The sequence below is a fragment of the Coenobita brevimanus genome, chromosome 64 (assembly GCF_032717465.1).
Source record: "Coenobita brevimanus isolate Jiangsu-jjx chromosome 64, ASM3271746v2, whole genome shotgun sequence".
Taxonomy (NCBI): domain Eukaryota; kingdom Metazoa; phylum Arthropoda; class Malacostraca; order Decapoda; family Coenobitidae; genus Coenobita; species Coenobita brevimanus.
In genome coordinates, this window is record NC_137017.1 from 27,852,771 (window position 1) to 27,875,139 (window position 22,369).

At 39.2% G+C, this 22,369-nt stretch overlaps 2 protein-coding genes across 5 annotated transcripts in view; both read left to right on the forward strand.

Annotated features, from left to right (window-relative positions):
• LOC145404583 (eukaryotic elongation factor 2 kinase-like) overlaps window positions 1-918 on the forward strand; it is a 62,262-nt gene extending 61,344 nt beyond the window's left edge. For all 4 annotated transcript variants that reach the window (XM_080276092.1, XM_080276096.1, XM_080276093.1 and 1 more), the window contains one exon: window positions 505-918. In XM_080276092.1, the coding sequence (XP_080132218.1) occupies window positions 505-614 (110 nt within the window). In that variant the 3' untranslated portion in view covers window positions 615-918. The remainder of the gene's footprint in view (window positions 1-504) is intronic.
• Window positions 919-12,480: 11,562 nt separating this feature from the next.
• LOC145404719 (serine incorporator 3-like) overlaps window positions 12,481-22,369 on the forward strand; it is a 36,272-nt gene continuing 26,383 nt past the window's right edge. Inside the window, exons 1-3 of the mRNA XM_080276270.1 lie at window positions 12,481-12,505; window positions 15,109-15,173; window positions 21,905-22,072. Of these exons, the coding sequence (XP_080132396.1) occupies window positions 12,481-12,505; window positions 15,109-15,173; window positions 21,905-22,072 (258 nt within the window). The remainder of the gene's footprint in view (window positions 12,506-15,108; window positions 15,174-21,904; window positions 22,073-22,369) is intronic.

Below are 22,369 nucleotides of genomic sequence, written 5' to 3' on the forward strand. Positions count from 1 at the left end.
TCAGTCCAATTTGAGCATCTAATTACCCACTAAACCACCTGGCACCATACAGTAATTTGGTTATATGGTTACCACCCAGCATAGTAATTGGTTTCCTGGTGTACAGGAAACCATTTGGCTTGTCACTCAGTGTAGAGTAACCCATAGACAGAAGGAAGAGGAAAAACTGAAGGAAAGACAGAAGAGGAAGGAAGGAAAGAAGAGAGGAAAGGGCAGTCACCCGAGAGCAGCACTACATTGAGTGAGTGGATGAGTGCCCTCACCTACCACTACATTATTATTTATTTATTTATTTTAAGCTGAGGAGTATTCACAAAAGTTGCTTGTGTGAAGGTTATCTTCCTTAACTAAAATGTTACTTTTACTGTCTTGCAAAACTAAACTTGTTGGATTGGTGATATTTCTGATTGGCTGGTAAATTTTATAATATTCTAGCCAATATACATAGTAAATATCTGTCCTTGATCACTGGTATACAAACCTGTGTAATATAAAAATTTTCAGGAGAGCTGTTCAGTTGGGCTGCAGAACTGGCAACAGAAGCAATGAAGGGGAAGTTAGCTTCCAAGTATTTTATGCAAGCTGAGGAGGCCTGGGCAGAGTGCGAGGAGTGAGGAACAGCTGGTAGTATACTGTTGATGTTTCTTATAGCCTGGGAACTATCTTATATGAGGTACAGCATGGTTGTGCACTTCTTTTTGGTGGATATGGTGCTGGAGTAAGAACTGTTCATGTTTTTTTTGTTTTGTTTTTTTACCAGAATGTGTAGTGCTCATATAAATATATTTTCTGATGTTATGATGCAATAATAATTTAATCAAAACCCAGCAAACATGTATCTCCGAGTAAACCTTTATGAACCTTCTTACTGTTTAACCCAATAGCTGCTACGTACATCATATGAAGAATAGCGTGGGACTGCTGCATACATCATATGATTTTTTTTTTTTTTTTTTTTTTTTTTTTTTTGACTACATTTTTCACCCAAATGTCCATAAATAGCATACCATGGCCAAACTGAGGTAAATAATGAACTCATATTTGGTTTTCGTATTCTTTTCCATGCACTCTTTCATTTATAAGAGTAAAAATTATTTTTGAGAGAGAAAAAAAGAACTTTTTGTGCGTGGGGGGGATCAACCACGAAACCTAATGCCGCAGTTAATGGATTAACCATTAAAAGTAAATTGATAAGAAATTAGTTGTACTACCTCACCCCATCCTTTCGGGTGGGACTAAGAGTTGGGTTGATGATTATGAAAATAAGATTACCTGCCAAGTACTTGAGTGCAAGGTTTCACAGCCATCAGAGAATATTAGTTATATCTGGAAGTTATATGCTGTACTTGTATATCGATTGCAAAACTGGGTAAGATGTAGGCTTTTGTGTCTTATCTGGATATAATTTTTGTTTGTTTGTTGTAGCTGTGAAGGCCGAAGTGCAGTAAACAATTCATGCATTAACACAACTTGTGACAGCCATGATTTTAGTTTGCCTGATATGCCTTTTTCAGTTTTTACATAAATTACAGCAGTATGTTGATAATAGATAAAATAATTTTTTCTGATAAGGTTCTGGTTAGAACTAGCATTACTGTATATATTTGAAGTAGTGTTTGCAAAATTAGTTTATTGCAATATATTACTTTTTATAATATTGTGAATTACAGCATTATAAGTACACTGCTCAAAAATAAAGCAGAAATGACTGATGGCCAAATGTGTTTGCATCTGTGAGATTGCATTCTTGTTTCTTCCTAGTCAGTATAATGCATTTATGTTTTGCTGTTGAGTCCAGAAATAGAAGAGTTGGGCTTGTGTCTTTCTTTTCAATGCTTTCAGAAGAACTATATATAGCAGAAAAATTTGGTTTTGTAGATTTGGTTTCATTGTCATATATTAGTGCAAGCTGACCATTGCTATTGTGAAGGCGAAGGATAGTATACATAAGTTGATGTCATAATCCATTTTTCTTTAATTTCAAGTGTGTGATGGGGAAAGAGAACCAGCATTTTGACTTTAAAAATTATAGTCAGGTGGTTTCACTTATCCATAAAAAATGTGACAATGCTTGATTATGCATTAAGAAATAGCATATTGTATGCTAATGATACTTTGTGTAAAAACGGAGTTACAGTAAAAAAAAAAAAAAGGATATTTTAGAAGCTATGTAACATCCCAGTGAATTTATGTAACTGAATTTTGGTTTGGTGTGTTATGTGGTGTGCGAATTGTATGACATAAAGTTTTCCTCTCAAAACTCTAGTGAGATTGTGATAATTTATGCTTATGTGGATAGGTGTATTAGTTTAAGCAAAATATTATTAAATGAGAATCCTGGGTGATGAGTTGTTAAAAAAGTTATTATATTAGTATAAGAATTAGAACCATGTGAATGCTACTCCTTCACTCCAGTGACATTTCTCATTTTATTCTTGCTACTTTTTAACATTTTTATTCAGCATAGGATAGCTTTTCAAATTGTGGGAGTAGATATAGCATTAGTTAACCTTACACTACTGCAGTTGAATAAAATTGTTGAACAAAATCATCAGGTGGTAGCTTGATTTAAATGAAAATTATATCATCGAGTTGAAGGGGTTGAATGTGCTATATACAGTATATGCTTTAGTTGATGATATGTACTGCTATATATTTAGTATGTTAGAAACCCAGCACATAATGTCAAAGTATTTGATAATAGAATAGTAAAAACACAGTTGAGTTCTCATAGATGAAATTCTGTTTAGCTGATCTGTTATACATTCAAATATGTACCAGATGTCCTTTGTCACCACAGTCCTTTGTTTAATGTGATAATATTTACCATGCTCTGCCATCTAAAACTAAAAACATATCAAAAAAGAATTTTTGGTTTTCTTTGATAAATGATGTGCAGTAAAGATATTGAGTATATAGAATATTCTGCATGTACCCAGAGATGGTTTGGCCATGTGAAAAGAATGGAGAATGAGAGACTGAACATGGGAATGTATGTGAATGAAATAGAAAGGGAGAGGGGGAGGGTGGAGATCAAAGATGAGATGGAAGGATGGAGTGGAAAGATATACGGGTGAGCGTGAGGTGAGTTGGAGAGAGGGCAGCCTGATGGTGGAGGACAGTGACATGGAGATGATTCTTTTATGGTCACATTTTATGGAATCAAGGCATTTGGTTACAAGGTAGGGGAATATATAGACTGATGGACCAAAAAAGTATTTGAACAACTTTGTTAAACAAAATGACACACTGGTGATGGATTCTGAAACAAAGCTGAGACCTGTTGGCTGTCCTGCATATCTTAGAGTTTGCCCAAATTCAAGTGAGGTTTCATTTAGTTAAAAAGCATCTACATATATTAATGCATCTAGTATTAATTTCTGATGAACAGAAGCATATCAGTGTAGAGCTATGTTCACTTGTGCCAGTATCATCATACCACTGTAAGCAGTACTCTACAAGAAACTCTGACACACCAGTGTTAAGTTTAGCATAGGTGTTACCATCAGTAAGACTGATGATATTATGATTTAATGTTTGTGACACCTCTGCTGTGGATAATATGCCCATGAAAAAATTTAGTGATATTGGCTGTGATAGATTCCAATATAATATATAAATGGGTATCAAATTGTGCAACTCTATCAAAGCATCATTGGCATGTTTCTTTCACTGTATATATTCCTGTATGACGACCCAGCAGTTGTGGTAGACATAAATTCTGAATTAGGGTATAATTCTTTTGACACTATACTGACACTGTTTTAACACAGTTGTGGTGTAACACGCATCTTACGTTCACCAAAGATGAGCTGTTGCAGTGATGTTCGTAGCAGATGCAAATGTTGCTCTAGCATACCAACCCCACCGAACCAATATGGCGTGAATTGCTCATTTCCACAGCCATTTAACCCATGTGTTGAATACTTTTTGGTCCGCTGCACAGTATTTTATTTTTAATGAGAAACTAAAGATTGGCAGTTCATGATTTCATTGCAGTCATCTGTGAACTCTCCTGTATATGCCTTTTTAAAGCTGTGATGGTATATAGGGTTTACCATATAAACTCTCTGAATACTGTTTAGGTTCCTAATATTGATATCCAGTCTCAGTATTACATTATTTTGGAAACAGGTTATTTTGCAGGCAAAATGCAGATTTGCCCACATGTGACTTAGCGTAGTTACCACCATTTACTGGGTGTCTGATATGTTACAGTACTTTTGTAATGAAATAGGAGTTAACACATTTGCATCCCACAGTGCAAAGAGTTGGAGAAAATATAAGCTTTATAACTGTATAAATCTGACCATTGTTAAGTACAATCAAGACTTTGAAATAGAATATGTTTTTAGTGGAAATTGATATGATAGATGCTTTTTTGTTTTTGCTTTTAATAACGTTCTAATAGGTGAAGTTTTTGCTCAGGTTGTTATTTGTGTGGTTTTATGCAGTGTATTCTTATGGCAGCCAAAGAAGGTGCCATTAAATTAGGCAAAGTTAATATGCTGGTATTTGTAGTTGAGGGAGATGGTAGTACTGTAGTTGTAAACCTAGAAGCCTGCTTACCTAGCAGATTGGAAGTCATGGGTTGGATTCTCAGGGTGACCACAGAACCTTTTGACAGGGTGTCCTTTGCCCCAGTCAGTCAATGCCTAGAACTAAAATAGGGACCTTGATGTAAACTGGTTAGGTGGGTCAGATTCTTGGGTAAGACACTGCAGACTTCTATCAGACAAAAAAAGTACAGTACCAATTATCTCATGCACCCCACCTCTTCACTGCTCATTCCTTCCCAACTCAACCTTGGCCATCATGGCAAGGTTTTTCTGGCTGTAACTTTTCATAATAGAGGGGTGCAGCCCTGCAGTTGACTATAAAGGACTGCACATTCTTTTATTTGTAGTTGAGGTGAAGTTGATGTTCTGTTTGGAGTGGGAACTGATCTTTAGGTCTCTAAGGTTGGTGCCATAAAAACTACTCTGTAAAAAAAATGAAATGTAGATGTAGATAGGGAGGAAATATTAAAAAAAAAAAAAAAATGATATACCACACTATGCAGTTGACATTGGGTAGGAGCTCATATGTAGTATGGTATGTAGAAATGTAAATTAAGTAATTATGTTTCTCATTAATTTTACTTTCATCACTTCAATTTTGCAATTTACAGTATACAACCACTCCTCCATTCTTTATGGCAGTACACACCGATGTGACATGACATACCCTGAATGCGATGGTTTTCAGAGGCTAATGACTCGTCTACCATGTGAGACAGAGAAAAGATTCTTTCAGCAGGTAGTAGATACATTCAGTAAATTTTGTTTTTAACTATATATTTACTCATGCAACCAAAGAAACCCCTTGGAATCCTGTCTTTCCAAGGGAATGTACCAAAGGCGTCAGTTGACATGCTCCACTATGAAATCAAAATAAAAAAGATTTCCTGTTATAACACTATGTTTTCTTGCATGAATTCAAACAGTTAAATACTGGATATTACACTCTTCATTCTTTCCACTTCCTTCTGCCTACAGGTGACTTTACACTCTCTCTTCTTTCTTTCCTTCATTCTTTCCTCTTCCTTCTGCCTGTGGGTGCTTCTACACTGGGTGACAAGCCAAATGGTTTCCTGTACACCAGGAAACCATTTACTACGCTGGGTGGTAACAATGTAACCAAATGGTGCCTGGTGGTTTAGTGAGTAATTAAGGCGCTCCAATCGGATTGAGCCGGTGCTAGTTTATGTGCATGAGGTGATTGGGGTGTATTGCTCATGTAATGCCACGCAGGGATGAGTGAGGCTGGTCACTCTCATCTTAAATGGCAGGACCAATTTGCCAAGCCCCAGGCTTCTACGCTCCTCATAGGACAACATAGGATTGGATGATGGATGGATACACTCATAATTTTACAAGAACTTTTTTTCTATGTTTAGGGGATGAAATCAGCAAGGGTAATCACCCAATTTCTGGGTTTTATCATTCAATCAATAGCCAGGTGTTTATCAATGTAGAGTGTTGACAGGGTAAGTTGGGAACAGAGAATTGAACATTGCGTGTGTGATAAATGCTGTAGTGCCTCACTATGTGCACATCCAGAGAGAAAAGGTGAGAAAGTAAATATTTTAGCTCAGTTATTCTTCTGTTATTGTTCAACTATCTCCCCAGAAATGCTGAAAGTTTACCATCCATCCATCCATTATCCAATCCTACGTTGCCCCATACGGAGTATAGGAGCCCAGGGCTAGGCAAGTTGGTCCTAACATTTAAGATGAAAGTGACCAGCCTCACTCATCCCTGAGTGGTATTAGGTGAGCAATAACCCCAACCACCCCTTGGATATAAACCTACACTGGCTTAATCCGACTGGAGCGCCGCAATTACCCACTTAACCACCACGTGCCATAATTTGGTTATATAGTTACCACCCAGCATAGTAAATGGTTTCCTGGTGTACAGGAAACAGTTTGGCTTGTCACTCAGTGTAGAGTCACCTATAGGCAGAAGGACCTGGAAAGAATGAAAGAAAGAAAAAAAGAGGGAGTGTAAAGTCACCCATAGGCTGAAGGATGAGGAAAGAATGAAGTAAAGAAAGACAGAAGAGGAAGGAAGGAAAGGAGGGGGGAGAGGAAAGAGCAAACACCCAAAGCAGCACTACATCGAGTGAGTGGATGGTGAGCGCCCCCACCTACCACCCTGAAAGTTTACACCAGGATGAAATTATGATGATCGTCATATGTACAAATGCTCGCTCGCTCGTTATGCGCTCATAAAGCGCACTTTACTAGTAGATATCTGGATTATGTAATATTTTGCACAACCCCTGAGGATAGACATTGTATGGTACCTACTTGTCAGATACTTGCCAGATAATGACATTATCTGCTATAACTCAGTCACTAAACTTTAATGCACAGTAGGTATGGTGTATAAATATCTAGCTCTTTTTGGAGAAAGCCTTGATTCACACGAGTTTTGCCCTTTTATGCTTTTTCTTGTGTATTCACAACACGTGTGTCTGAATATCATAGGGGTATGGTACTATACTACCAAATTAAAGAATGTCAGTAGATATGAAGTATGCAGTGGTTTGTAGTCCATATAGCACAAAGCATAACTGTATAGTGTATCATACTTGAAATTTACCTTTTCTACAGAAAAATATTGTCTGCAAAAGCAGAAAAGGCCTGTTAACTGAATTCATTAAATGTGAGTACACTGCAGACCTGATTTACAGTAAGGGAAAATCTTAAATTATTAAGTTTATTTTGCAACTACATGCCTGTGATATTGGTACTAGTTACATTTTCCAACATGATAGGGGCGGTGGGGGGGGTTCAGTGGTAGAGCTCTCTGTCTGGGTAGCTGCCTTGCTGGTAGAAGTAGCGCTGTCCTGTAATCCTAGCGGGGGTATATGATCTAACAAGGTCTAGTTCAGGGGATTAATCCTTTTTTAATCCTTTCCAACATGATAAAAATTATGAAATATTGGCATTTAATTTGACAGTTTAAGGCTGTTAATTATCTAATTTTTGCTGTTATGTTTGGAGCGTGGGCAGACAGTAAGGAGGAGGTTTAAACTGTTTATTATTATAGTGTTTCTCCTAAACTGAATAAAATTGGCAGTTGCAAGTATAAAATATAAGCAACGTTGGGTCTGGTTAGTACTTGGATGGGTGACCGCCTGGGAACACCAGATGCTGTTGGCATCCCTACGTGTCAAGTGGGGTTGGTGGAGGATTAGTGCCCCTCCCTGTAAAAACAATTAACTCTAAGCCCTTGGCCACCCCGTGTGGGATACATGGCGTCTGGCAATGAATGAATGAATGAATTTAATGGGTTAATATGGACTGTTTGTAACTGTTGCAACATGGGGTTTTTCTTTAGGTTAAAAAAAAAAACTAAAAATAAAATACTATATAATGGTTCAGAAGAACTCTTATAATATTTAATATTTTCCAGGTGGTGCTACATTCTTGAAAGGCAAAAAAGGATGGGATGATTGCTAAAATGGATAGAATATAGATAGATAGTTTTATTGATATGTCAGTAAGAGAATTTAAGTGTAACCTTTGTTTAGAGAAAAACAGAATGATAGCCTTTGGTGATCAGGAGAGAGCTGGAATATTCAACATAAACAACATGAGTGGATATTCTTCAGCATTGGCCCCCATGATATGCCCTTCACCTCTGTCATTGGTGACATAAATAATCCTCAATAAACAGTGAGACAGGCTTAGGAGTACTGTACTGTGCAGCACTAATTTTCATTTATGCCCTCATTGGTACTGCAGGGCAGTGACTGAATGGTATGATGGTGATTTTTTTTTTTTTTTTTTCTCAAAGCACTCAGTGATAGAGGTGGGTTGGTTAGCTATACTAGGTTTTAACAATGAGTTATGTGTATGCTGAGTGTTTAAAAAGCACTTCCAAATTGAGATAAAAATCTGGAATTGTTATTTATGATCTAGGTTTAGATTAAGCTGTTACAAAAAAAAAATCCTGTAAACCTATCATTAAGACAAAGTTCATGTTCATCCATCATGTTACTCATTGCACACTTGCAAGTCATCTACATGGATGTTACACAGCATATTATATGACAAGGTAGATTTCTGTAAATGTTACACTACTATGCACCATTATGTAAAGTTAATGTTATGAGACTGTACATCACTGTAAGTCAGGTTTATGCAGATTACATTGTATACCTCACAGTGCATCGAGATCATGGATGTTATATTGTACACCAAAGTAATGTCTGATCTTACGTTCTTTTGGTGATGCGAAGTCTGTCACGTCATATACTCTTCTCATTAATACCATAACCTTGCTTTAGCCAACATGTATTGTCATGCCCACTCATTAGTAGAATACCTAGCTGAATTTTTACTTAGTCAGCAACATGGCATGTATCTATCATAGGCAGTTTCCAACTGCTTCTCAACCTTTATTTTGAACAATACATGTACTTGGTCCCACCTTCCTAAATCCACTGTTCTTCATCTTTTCCTGTTATCTCCTGCACTTATTTGATTACCACTGTGCTATATGCCTCCCCAAGTATTCACTGGAATCTGATTGTATTCCCTGATGAATAGAGAAACTATATCATGATTTTAGTAGTGTTCTGCTGATTCCACTGGCTGAATCATTGTGCATGATAGATTATGGAACCCATAACTCTGTAACTGGGCACCCTTTGATTATGCACTTTTACACACAAAATATACCTATAAAGGACAAGTCTTGATTTTCAAGGCTCTAGGTTTACCTCCCCGCTATTGATTGCGAATTCTGTATCAGAGAAACCAGGACACCTTTGAGCATGTAAAGTGCATACATAACAGGCAGTAACTATTGATTTTCAGGGTTCAGGGTGCTTTCTTCCCCCACTATAAACCCATGCATCATATCTTGTGAATGCTGTAGCCCAATAATCACACCACGATCAACTGTGTTGATTTACGTGCATAGCACACATATGGTTTCAAGAGCATGTGTGTTGATTGTCAGAGTTGTAGATTAGCTCTCTCTCTCTCTCTCTCTCTCTCTCTCTCTCTCTCTCTCTCTCTCCCAGTCCTTCATGTATGTAATAGGTCATCTGTGGAACTGTCTTGCTGTGTCTGGATTTTCATCTGCCTATAACCTCCAGCCTTTTAAACACAATGTGTCCAGGCATTTCAAAATGTATGGATCTTGAATTTGGCCCTTTTTTTGAGGGTGGAGGGGGAGGAACAGTCTTGCAGGTTCCAAGCCTTTGGTTCCTTCTTCCTTGTATTAAAAATAATCTCATTCCTTGCTTCCCTCTTACTGGCTTTCACATTTTCATTATCTCATTCTCATACTCTGTTACTCAGTGATTTGCAGTCACTCTGAAGCTTTTTCACATGCACCCACATTTTCATTCATTCACTCACTTTTCTTCCTCCCACATTACTCTCATACTGATTTTCTTCCATTCATTTTCACTTTCTTTTATTCCGACTCATACTCACACATATTGTCTTATAATTACTCCCATCACCTAATTAATTCACATACCAATATTCATTTACCCCCATACTCACTCGGTTTTTCTCATGCATTCATTTACATTTGCTGCCAGTGACACCCTCAGTCTTTCTGACTTGCATTTACTATCACTGTCACTCACACTGTCACACACTTTGTCATTGCTGTAATGTATAATGCAGGTAATTACACATTATATCATCATCATCATCATCATCATCTGGACATCCTTTCCCATCCTAGGGCAGGCATTATGTAAATACATAAAAAAAGATGATGGAAAAAAATGTACAATATTTGTGTACAGCAGAAGTGGTAAGAATGAATCAGTTAAAACAGTGAATAACAACTGCCACAGAAATCAGTACAAGGTACTAAACAGTGTTTATATGAAAAATGATCATCAGTTGCAAGTGTGCAGTGCCTCAAGCAAAGGTATTTAAATTTTTTAGAAAAATTATGTCATCTCATACTGAAGCTGTATTCAGTACAGTACTGATAAATTACATGGGTATGGCAAGATAGCCTCATAAACTGTCAGTCATTCACTAACTCTGTGCTTGCCAGCTCTGATTTAGCTGTACCCTTTAATTGATCATTTATATTTTATGCATAAAACAGTGCACACACATAACTGAGATACCCCTGAAACCTAAAGATTTGCTGTACATATTATTAAAGTACTTCCTTATTTTCAGTTTTCTGTTCACTTTATAACACCATGAAGTGTGATCAGCCATTTCCAGACATCCCATATTGTATTTAAAAAAAAAAAAAAAAAAGTCCCTATCAGCTCAAGGATGTCTTCTTTGTTTTATTCTTCTTGCCCTGTGTTTTTCTTTTTCAGCTTTGGAAAGACCTCTTGTATGGAGGGAGTTATGGAAACCATATCTAACCCCTCCAGTTTGAAAATCATCAGACCATAACAAGAATAAATTGAAAAATTATGTCACCCTTGTCAAGTGGTTATTGGTGGTTTCTCTCACATTAGCTAATTCCAGGCCTGTATTGTATCAGTTGTAATAATTAATACCATTCAGTATAGTTTATGTTATGAACCAGGGGCAATAGCTATGTCATATAAAGTGCTTTGAGTCATTCATGACATCACTGAGTAGTGTTGTGGCACACTGTATTATATCAAAATACAGTACCTTAATTGAGCTTTGTACAGTAAAGGTATTTTCTACAGCTAAGACGGCTACCAGTACCGGTATTTATATTGCATACCTGCACTTGGCCAATTTATTTAGAACCTACATGAAACAATGCCCCTTAAATAATTATATCATTCATTATGAGCCAGCCATCATCTTTAATGATGTATCAGTATGTGATATACACTACAAGTGTTTGTACCACAATTTGTCCTCTGTTAAGTACAACCAATTTTCTCAAAAGATAGAAGAAAGGTGTTACTGTACAGTACAGTATGTCACTGTTTACTGTACAGAGTTGCTGTCAGAATTACAGTGCTTGGTACATGTGTTACTTTAAGCTTTAATGATTAACTCCTTCATGCACCGTGACGCTTTTGTCCATAGATTTCTCACCTACACTAAGGATGCGAGTCCCAGCCCTTACAGTTAATCAGCTGACATTTGTGGTATGTCTGGCATTGTCTGTAGGGAAAACATTGTAAAGTAAGCAAGTTCAAAACCTGAATTGTGCTGTGAGTGTGGGCATTGAATCCCTTCACCTTGCTAATTTAGTTGGCCATGGAATTGTCATCTTTCTGCAGTAACATTAATAAAGCACGCTTGTACATGAAGGGGTTTAGTAGATACTGTTATCATATGCACAGACAGACAGATTGTGTGGCACCACTTTGTACCGTATATATTTTTATATCTTAAAGCCAAATTACTATATGTAAATTGTAATTATATATGTTCATTACAAGTTTTATTGAAAATATTTGATCTGTTATCAATATGTCTGTTGGAGAAATGAACTGTTCCACAGCTATGATTATAGTGAAGTGGAGCAGCAGAAGTTTGACTTGCAGGTATTGCCTCTAAAGCAAGAGACTTCCAATAGTTTTGTACTGGATTACAAATGAAATACACTGCAGAAAACTTTTAAGAACTACAGTATGTAGAATTAGATGCTCAGTACCTGTATCAGTATACTGCACAAGATGTGGAATGTCTTGTTTATCCAGTTACTGTTGCATACCAAAACTTGTGTACACAAGCAGAATTACAAAATAAACAAACTGCCATTACTGTACTTTTTATTGTGATTATTGAGTGTTTTTTTTTTTTTTTTAAGCTTTAATATGCTTTATCTGTATTATAAAATTATTACAAATGTTTATTCATTGATAATAAAATAGGTGCATTTTTGAACTTTGTCTTTTTTTTTTTTTTTTTTTACTACTAATTGATCATTACGGAACCAAGTACAGTGGTAGTGAGTGATCCATCTGGACATTGTCATAGCTGAGGTGAGGTGCTACAAAATGTTTCAGAAGGTGTTAAGTGGAGGTACTCAGAGATGACTACACTGGGACAAGCCAAAAGGCTTTCTATAACCCAGGACACCATTTACTGCTTGAGTGGTAAAGACATATCAACTAATGGATGCCTGTTGGTCTGGTGATTCAAGACACTCCAGCTAGATGTAACCCTTACAGAACTGAGTCCAAAAAGTGGTATATGTAAATTTTTCTTATCCTTTCAGGGGTTTGGGGGTCTTTGTTTAGAACAATAATGGGACCACTGGGCTATTTCTTGGTGTCTGGGATAAACTCAGGCATTTAAGTACTGTTTGGAGTGTTTATGTTACTAAAACTGTGCTTAGAACAGGTAATGAGTGTACACTTAGCGATGATGGTGGTAGTGCTACAGAACAAACCGTCCTGGAGGGGTTCGAGAGACTTGCCTCACCACACCTCACGTCCTCCCCCCCCCCCTTTCTCTCTCTCTTCTCGGACAAGGCTTCGAATTCAATTGAAATATTTATTGCTGTAAAAGGTACAGAGTGCTGCTAATACAACAGGGGAGGGTGGTGGGTCTATCTATCTATCTATTGCCAGATGCCTTAATCCCATAAGGGGTGGCCACAAACAAATCGCCTTCATGTCGCTCTGTCCCCCGCAATTTCACTGCCCTGCTCCCAGCTCAAACCCCCTTCTCTCATATCTCTCCACTCTATCCCTCCATCTCATCCTTGGCCTCCCCCTCCCTCTCCCTCCCCCCACCTCACTCACACTCTCCTCATCAGTCTGTCACTCTCTATCCTCTCCACATGGCCAAACCACCTTAATGGTTTCTCCTAACGCTTCCTATCACATCCACATCACGCTGCTCCTTCACTTCCTCATTTGTCGGCCTGTCTCTCCATGTGACTCCACAAGCTCCTCTCAAATAACTCGTTTCCACTGCTCTCACTCTTGACTTCTGTCCCTCCAGCAACGTCCAAGCTTCACTCCCATACATTAGAGTTGCTATCACAATACTGTCATGTAGAAGCTTTTTCACTTCCATGCTCACTTCCCTGTTTCTTATCACTGCTTTCACGGAACCAGCAACCTTTTTTCCCTGCTACACGCTTTCAAGCACTTCACCCTCTAAACTTCCATCTTTACTCATCACACTACCCAAGTACTTAAATGTACTCACATTCTCCATTTCCTCCTCATCCAATCTCACTGTACATTCACTAACTTCACTTCTCTCAAAGACCATAACTTTATTCTTCTCTACATTCACCTTTAGAGTCTGTTTCTTACACACCCTCCCAAACTCATCCACCAAGCCTTGAAGCTCCACTTCATCCTCACCTGACAACACAGTATCATCTGCAAACAACAGTACAGGGTGTCCAAACACTGCCCTCTCTCACTAATGCCACTCCAACATCCACTGCCCTATCTTGTATCTCTTTATAACCCCATCTATATACAGATTGAACAACCATGGAGACATGACACATCCTTGTTTCAATCCAACCTTCACATAGAAAAATTCACTCAGTTCACCATCCACACACACTGCAGCCATAGCACCCTCATACATACTCTTTACAGCTGTCAACAACTTCCCATCTACAGGTACTCCATATATTCTTAATACTTTCCACAGTCCTTGTCTATCCACCCTGTCATATGCTTTCTCCAAATCCATGAAGGCTGCATACTACTTTTTTCCCTTCTCTAGAAAATTTTCGACTAAGGATCTAAAGAATGAAGATCTACACAACCTCCTCCCTTCCTAAAACCTCCCTCTTCTTCTCCAACTAATTCCTCTGTTATTTCCCTAACTCTGTCAATAAGTATCCTACCATATACTTTTCCTATTACACTAAGAAGGCAAATGCCCCTATGATTACCACACACACTTCTTTTTTCCCCCTTCCTTTGTACAGGGGAACAATTATACCTGACTTCCAATTCTCTGGGACTCTAACTTCCTCCCAGACCAATCTGCACATCTTCCACATCCATTCTACTACTATCTCTCTCCCATGCTTCAGCATTTCACCACACACTCCACCAATTCCTTGGGCTTTTCCCATAACTTTCTTCAATGTTTCAACAACTTCCATCCTACTGATTTCTTCCCCTCTTCACATATCCCTCCTTCCCAGTCATTCCCCAGCCACTTATACTTGCATTACTTTCATTCTCTATATTCAACAATTCATTTAAGGGTTCTCTCCATCTGCTCACTTTTCCTCCCTTCTTCACTAGTACCCTACCATTTTTATCTTTCACTCCCCAACTAACTACTTTGGTACCCTGTCTAACTCTCTTGACCTCTTTCCAGAACAATTTCTTACATTCCCACCACCTTCTTTTGGGCAAAATCCACTTAGGTCTAACGCAATTAATTCAGTTCATTCTCACGTTACGAATTAATACACAACTTGAGAGTAATTTTGAGTGACTAAAGAATGTATCCTACATCGATCTCCTACAAGTAAATAAGATTTGATTCTGTTGGATAACGTGTGAGTCAATTTGTGTACTTTTCATTCTGTCGTCACTCGTCAATGATCAACAACAACAACAAGGTCGCGTAAACAGAAATCCGTCCAATCTACGGCACAGGTTCTCAGGGGCCTTTCAGCATTATTAGATGACAAGAACCATTATCAAGGATGTACGGTGGAGAGGAGTATTCCGAGTCGAGGTCCTGCTGCCGGGCACAGGTAATATTAGGAAAGGAAAGTGAAATTGTACGTAAGCGCTTGCGTGAAGAATTTCCGGTGTGCTGCATGATTTCCCCATTGGTTGTGTTCATATTAACATTTAGGATTAATTAACTGTGATACAAATAATGAGTAACGTCAGGCATCGAGTTATTTACCGGCAGTGATAATGGCTGACAGAGTTAAAAGATGGGAGTTCAGTTTTACTTGGCTATCGGCAATAGTTTTATTTTTTTTATGCGGAGTGATTACAATGGTTGTGGTAGGTGGTGACGACCATCATCCACACACTTGATGTAGTGCTGCCTACTTCTTCCTTAGCCTTTATCAATCTTTTTCTGTGCCAACCCTCCTCTCTTCCTATTTCTCCCATCTTTCCTGTCACTTCTTGTTGCTTTTCTTTCCTTTACAGGTGGCTTTACATTGAGTGTCAAGCCAAATGGTTTCCTGGAAGCCAAGAAACCATTTACAACACTGGGTGGTGACCATATAACTAAACCATACATGCTCCCTACATGTCAGTACATGGGTTGGTGGAGGGTTAGTGTCCCTCCCTGTAAAACAAATAACTCAAAGTCAAATGGCCACCCCTTACGGGATTATGGCGTCTGGCAATAGATAGACAGATTACAATGGTGACATCAGTTGTTTGGGAGAAGTGGTGTTTTGGTCCCATATAACACCTGTACCCCAGACTGTTATTAGCTGTCAAAAATGGGCAGGGTTTTGATGAAGAAAATTATCCAGTACAACTTTACCACACAGGTGCAGCAGTCCACCAGTCTTCTTACATTTTCACATTCTGAAGGAAAGTAATTTTAGTACAGTTGGCAATTCAGGTAAGTGCTTGTCGATTTAGTGTACACACCTTGTAAAGAACACGCACTACCTGTTTTAGGGCACTTAAGGAAGCTGCCTTGTTTAATTATGATCTCTTCAACCTAACTGCTGGGTGAAGCCCCCTAGAGCCCCTATGGTTTTATCCACCTAAGACTGCCACTAAACCTAGAGATGGAAGCCCCCAATTCTTATCAGAGCAAAACTTCTAACCTAATCTATCTCAGACAACCTGTGAAAGACCCATTTGAATTGGAAATTTACAAGACCACTGTCCTTGTGGTAAAGTATTAATAAATACCCGATATTCATTTAAAAATGCACTAACTCATAAACTGATGATATACTGATGGGTTAGTCTTGTTAATTCATATCAGAACACTAGAACTGACTGAAAAGTGGAAAAACATAATTTCAGTCACCTAGCTTTTAGTTAAACATAGGCTGGGCATTCTTCAGACCTAATCTTGTCACAAGCACCCTTTTTACATGAGTTGTTTGGAGTGGTAAAGTTTTTACAGTAATTTTGCTAGAGATGTTACATAAGATAAAAAAGCTGACTTCAAGTGGCTTGTAGGCTAGCTAGCAGGTCCTTATAATGGTTTTTCAGTACTGTGTGTGAATATCAGTTTTGGTTAACACAGTACCTTCCCGCTATTAAACAAGTGCATTAAACGAAGACTGACTGTAGGTACATTGTATTGGTATGTATATTATATATTAAATATCTGTAAAGGTGATCAGATACTGCCCTAGTTCTAACCATAAATGATGCTGACCAGCGATCCATTGGCGTTATTCCCATGACCCAGCGGGCAGCTTCCGGGAAACCAAAGTCTTTGTTCCAGGGGAAGTATGGTTGCAAAGCTGAAACTTAAAGGAATTGATGGAAGGGCACCACTAGGAGTGGAGCGTGCGGCTTAATTTGACTCAACATGGGAAATCTCACCAGGCCCGGACACCGGAAGGATTGACAGATTGACAGCTCTTTCTCGATTCGGTGGGTGATGGTGCATGGCCATTCTTAGTTGGTGGAGCGATTTGTCTGGTTAATTCCGATAACGAACGAGACTCTGGCCTATGAACTAGTTGACGGATCTCCATTAATTGGTGTCCAGTTCGCAACTTCTTCTTAGAGAGATAAGTGGCAATTCTAGCTGCAAGATATTGAGCAAGAACAAACAATGCTGGGTGATATCCATATATCCATACCATACGTGCTCCCTACGTGTCAAATGGGTTGGTGGAGGAATTGTACCCCTCCCTGTAAAACAAATAACTCAGATTCTGTGGCTGAGGGATAGGTGGATTTCTTTACTCAACCGCCTGTGACAACAGGATTCTCCTGCTTCTCCTTCCTCTAAGCCATGAAACCATGTACAATGCTGGGTGATATCCATTTATCGAAACCATACATGCTCCCTACGTGTCAAGTGGGGTTGGTGAAGGATTAGTGCCCCTCCCTGTAGAACAATTAACTCTAAGCCCTTGGCCACCCCGTTGGGGATTTATGGCATCTCGCAATGGATGGATGGATGGAATATACATATAACATACAGGGTATTGGTAGCAGTATCAGAGTAATCCCGGTCTGTCTGGCCAAGCAGATCCATCAACTGCAGACAAGCAATCATTCCTGCAGGGCCCTCCCATGCAACAAACCAATGTTCCCTCATGGTGGACGGTGCTTCACCACAGCGAGGTTTGAGGAAGAGTGCTGAGGTTTGGTTCCAGGATGGGTGACGCATTTGCGTCCCTTCACTAAGTTAATACGGGCACCATTGTAGACCCCAGATCATCCTGTTATTTAGTTATATGGTTACCAGCCAGCACTGTAGGCTAAATGGTTTTATGGGTGACACGTAACCATTAGGCTTGTCAGTCAGTGTAGCAACACTTAAGGAAGAAGTAGGTAGCACTACATCAAGTGAGTGGATGATGAGCACCACCACCTACCACCACAGGATACTGATATACAGGCAAATCTCATTATATGGGTGTGTTATATTAATGGAAGACTGCTTGGGTAGTGGAAACTCGTATAGGCTAATGAATAAAAGGTGTGGGGAGGGGGGGTTACACAAAAACTCTTACAACAGAGTCAATATCTTATGGGAAAAATGCGGTTAGGTTAACTGACCCTGCTTGCATTACCGAATTGGGTCTAAATTATCCATTCTCATATCATCACTTTCTTGTATACCATAGCGGATGCTTGTATAATAGGACCTGTGTACTGTATACAATGCTGTAAAGACTTTATTTATGGGTATGTATAGGCTATAGGTTATAAAAGATAACAGGATTAAAAATAGAACAAAGTTTCTTATAGCACTTGAAAGCACACAAACGTATGATTTGGATGCCATCCACCCTTTTGATTGCTTATCAGGTTAGATACAAAACTGACTGCTTATCAGGTTAGATACAAAAAATTAGAACATTATTAGCAAAGTGTACAAATGAGGACACTCTGAGAAGAGTTTGAAAGTAAGCTGTGAAGACAATCAGGGTGAAAGGACTTACCATGCAAGATTTTGCCCCAAATATTTAATTACACTGCACTTTGCCAGTGGCATATAAGCCTAACTGGTCACTGCAAAAAGCTAATATAAATATCATTTGTTATCATCATCATCCGGACCTCCTTTCCCACCCAAGGGCATGGTGAGGAGTAGCAAAGTTCAGACAGCCCAAATTTGCCCAATCCAATGGGCCACGCTTCCATTCATTCATCATTAAAGTCCCCGGGATCCTGGCTCTATCGGATACACCAAAAACATTACCACATTCTGTAGCTTCACATAACGTATCTGATTGTGTCAGTCCGGACGCTGCCACGCTAAAAAGGGGTGCCAAAATCCCTGATCATGCACTTCTCCTCACAACATTTCATCCAGCCAGCTTGATCTCTTGTCAGTTACCTAGCCTCACCGACTTCCAAACCTCTCTTCCTCACACATTCATCGACAATATCTCTCCACTTTCTCCTTGGCCAACCTTGCCTCCTCCCTCCTTCAGATTCATTCAGATATACCTTTTTCACCACCTTGTTATCCATTCTCTCCACATGACCATACCATCTCAGTACACTCTCTTCGATTCTGGTGTCCACCGACTTCCTCACTCCACATCTTTCGCGAATCGTATCCTATCCACTTTCTGTACGCCACATACATTCCTCAGTAGTCCCATCTCCACTGCTCTTACTCTTGACTTTTCATTTTCATGCCACACCATAGTTTTATGTTAAAGTTGGCACTAACACTCCCTCATGTAAGCCTCGTGCAGCTGCAACACTCAAGCCTCTCTTATCAAGGCCTTAATTGCACCAGCTACTTTTCTTCCTTGTGTCACTCTACTTTCACCTTTTGCACATTTTCCTCTCTTTTCTATCACTGTACCCAGGTATTTGAACTCTCTCACCAATTCCAGTCTCTCTCCATTCACTGAGAGTCACATTCTCTCTCAATAACCATCACTTTACCCTTTTCTACATTTACTCTTAAGGCACGACGCTCACAGACATCATCAAAACTCTGCACTAGCCTACCAAGTTCTTGTCTGGTACTTGCAAGCAGTACTGCATCATCCGCATACAACATATCTGAGACATTCCTCTCATTACTAGCACCATCCCTCTCTTCATTACTCGTGTTTTTACTTCTCTCATCACCCCATCCATATATATATTGAACAACCATGGGGACATCACACACTCTTGTCACACGCCTTCACCGACTGTGAACCATTCACTTAGATGCCCGTTAACCCTTACACATCCTTCGGTACCATCATAAAAACTCTTGACGGAACCTAGCAGCTTACTATCTACGCCGTACATGCGCAAAACTTTCCACAATCCTTCTCTGTCTACTTTGTCGTATGCTTTTTCCAGATCCATGAATGCCATAAACACCTTATGGTCCTTCTCACATGCCTTCTCTGCTACCTGTCTCACTGCAGATATTTGATCCACACATCCTCTGCCACTCCTAGAGCCACCCTGCTCATCACTTACTAGGACTTTTGATATCTCTCTTACTTTCTCTGTAATAATTCTTCCATATACCTTCCCTACCACATTCAATAAACTTATGCCACGATAACTCTTGCACTCACTTCGCTCACCTTTATATTTGTACAGGGGTACAATCACAGTCTTTTTCCACTCTGCAGGCACAGTTTCACTCATCCATGCCTTCTTACATATCTTCAACAAGCACTTCATTCCACTCTCTCCACTACACTTAACCATCTCTGCATACACCTCATCAACCCCAACTGCTTTCCCATTTTTCAGCCGCTTCACAGCACTCTTCACCTGTGCGAGTGTCACGTCTCCTGGCACTGCATTCCTTCTCTGCACATCCCAAAATGAATCATGTTTACAGCTGCTGTGCACTCTGTATTACCATTCATCAGGTTTTCAAGATATTCTTTCCACCTAGTCCTTACTTCATCCCCATGGGTGATCTACCACCTACATCCTTCACACCATTGTATTTCTTTCCAGTTTCCCTTCTGCATTTCCACACCTCTTTCCAGTATAACTTCCTGTTTTCAGAGTAGTTCGCATTCATTTTTCTTCCTAGATCATCATTTACCTCCTCCTTTTTCCACTTCACTAGTCTCTTTACGTGCTTCTTGCTCTCAGTATACTCAGTTCTTATTTCAACTGAGCCCCTAGCCTGTAACCACTTTAGCCACTTCTTCCTTTTTTCCTCCACCACTCTCTTAACCTCCTCATCCCACCATGCCGTACCTTTCTTCTTTGTTGTTACTCTTGCCACACCACACACTTCTTTAGTATTCCTAACTAAGCAATCCCTATAAGCATTCCACAGGCTGTCAAGATCCATTTTATTCCATTTCACTGATTCTAACTCCTCCTTTACTTTGGTCCTGTAATCATCTGCCTTTTCTTTGATCCTCAGCTTCTCAGCTCAGTCTTTCTCCCTGACTGCTCCTCTCTCTCCTGATCCACCTCACTCCTCTCAGCTTGATCTTGCAAAAATATATATACTGTATATCCATCCATCCATCATCCAATCTTACATTGCCCTGTGAGGAGTGTAGGATCCCGGGGCTATGCAGTTGGTCTCGACATTTAAGATGAGAGTGACCAGCCTCACTCATCCCTGAGTGGCATTGCATGAGCAATCAACCCCAACCACCCCTTGGATATAAACCTGCACCTGCTCAATCCGACTGGAGTGCAATAATTACCCACTAACCACCAGGTGCCAAAATTTGGTTAAGCTATATGGTTACCACCCAGCATAGTAAATGGTTTCCTGGTGTGCAGGAAACCATTTGGCTTGTCACTTAGTGTAGAGTTACCCACAGGCACGAGGAAAAAGAAAGACTTAAGGAAAGAGAGACAGAAGAGGGAGTGTAAAGTCACCCGTAGGCAGAAGGACAAGGAAAGAATGAAGGAAAGAAAGACAGAAGAGGATGGAAGGAAAGAAGGATGGAAGAGAGGAAAGGGCAGACATCCGAGAGCAGCACTACATCGAGTGAGTGGATGGTGAGCACCCCCACCTACCGCACTATATATACCGGTATATATATATATATATATATATATATATATATATAATTTTGATTTAATTTAATATGGTCAACTAATGTAATGGACTTCTACATGCAGCAGCCTTATATATTTATGTAAGGAGATTTTTATTTTTTAAGGCTGTCAGAGTTTTGCTGGAATGCTTAATTTCATGTAGTAGCTTGTTGTTGAATAACTGGTTAGTTTTGTATTTCCAAGTGCTAGATTTTTAGGGCTGTACTGTATTTTGTTTGCTATATTTACTATTTACCTTTTGGAGTTATAAACTGGATTTGAGATACAGAACAGTTTTGCGGCATAATGTGGTTTTCCATTTAAGGTGGGTTGCCTGTGTGGGACTTCTTCTTGTCGTTTTTGCTGCCGTCCCTGCCCAAGTGTGTCTGAATCTACATCAACTAGAGTGGTGTACATTTTTCTCCTTATGCTTTGCGTGGCAGTTATGGCTATTATGATGTCTTATGAAGTTCAAGAAGAAATTATGGAAATAGTAAGTTTATGTAACCTTATTAATACTTTTTTTGTTAGCAACTGTGCAGCAACTTTTTTTCATTTCATGAAAAACACATGAGTGAGTTTGGGACAGTGTGTAAGAAACAGAATCTAAAAGTGAATGTAGGGAAGAGTAAAGTTATGGTCTTCGAGAGAAATGAAGTTACTGAATGTACAGTGAAGTTGGATGAGGAGGAAATGGAAAATGTGCGTGCATTTAAGTGGCAGTGTGATGAATAAGGATGGAAGTTTAGAGGGTGAAGTGCTTGAAAGGGTACAACAAGGAAGAAAGGTT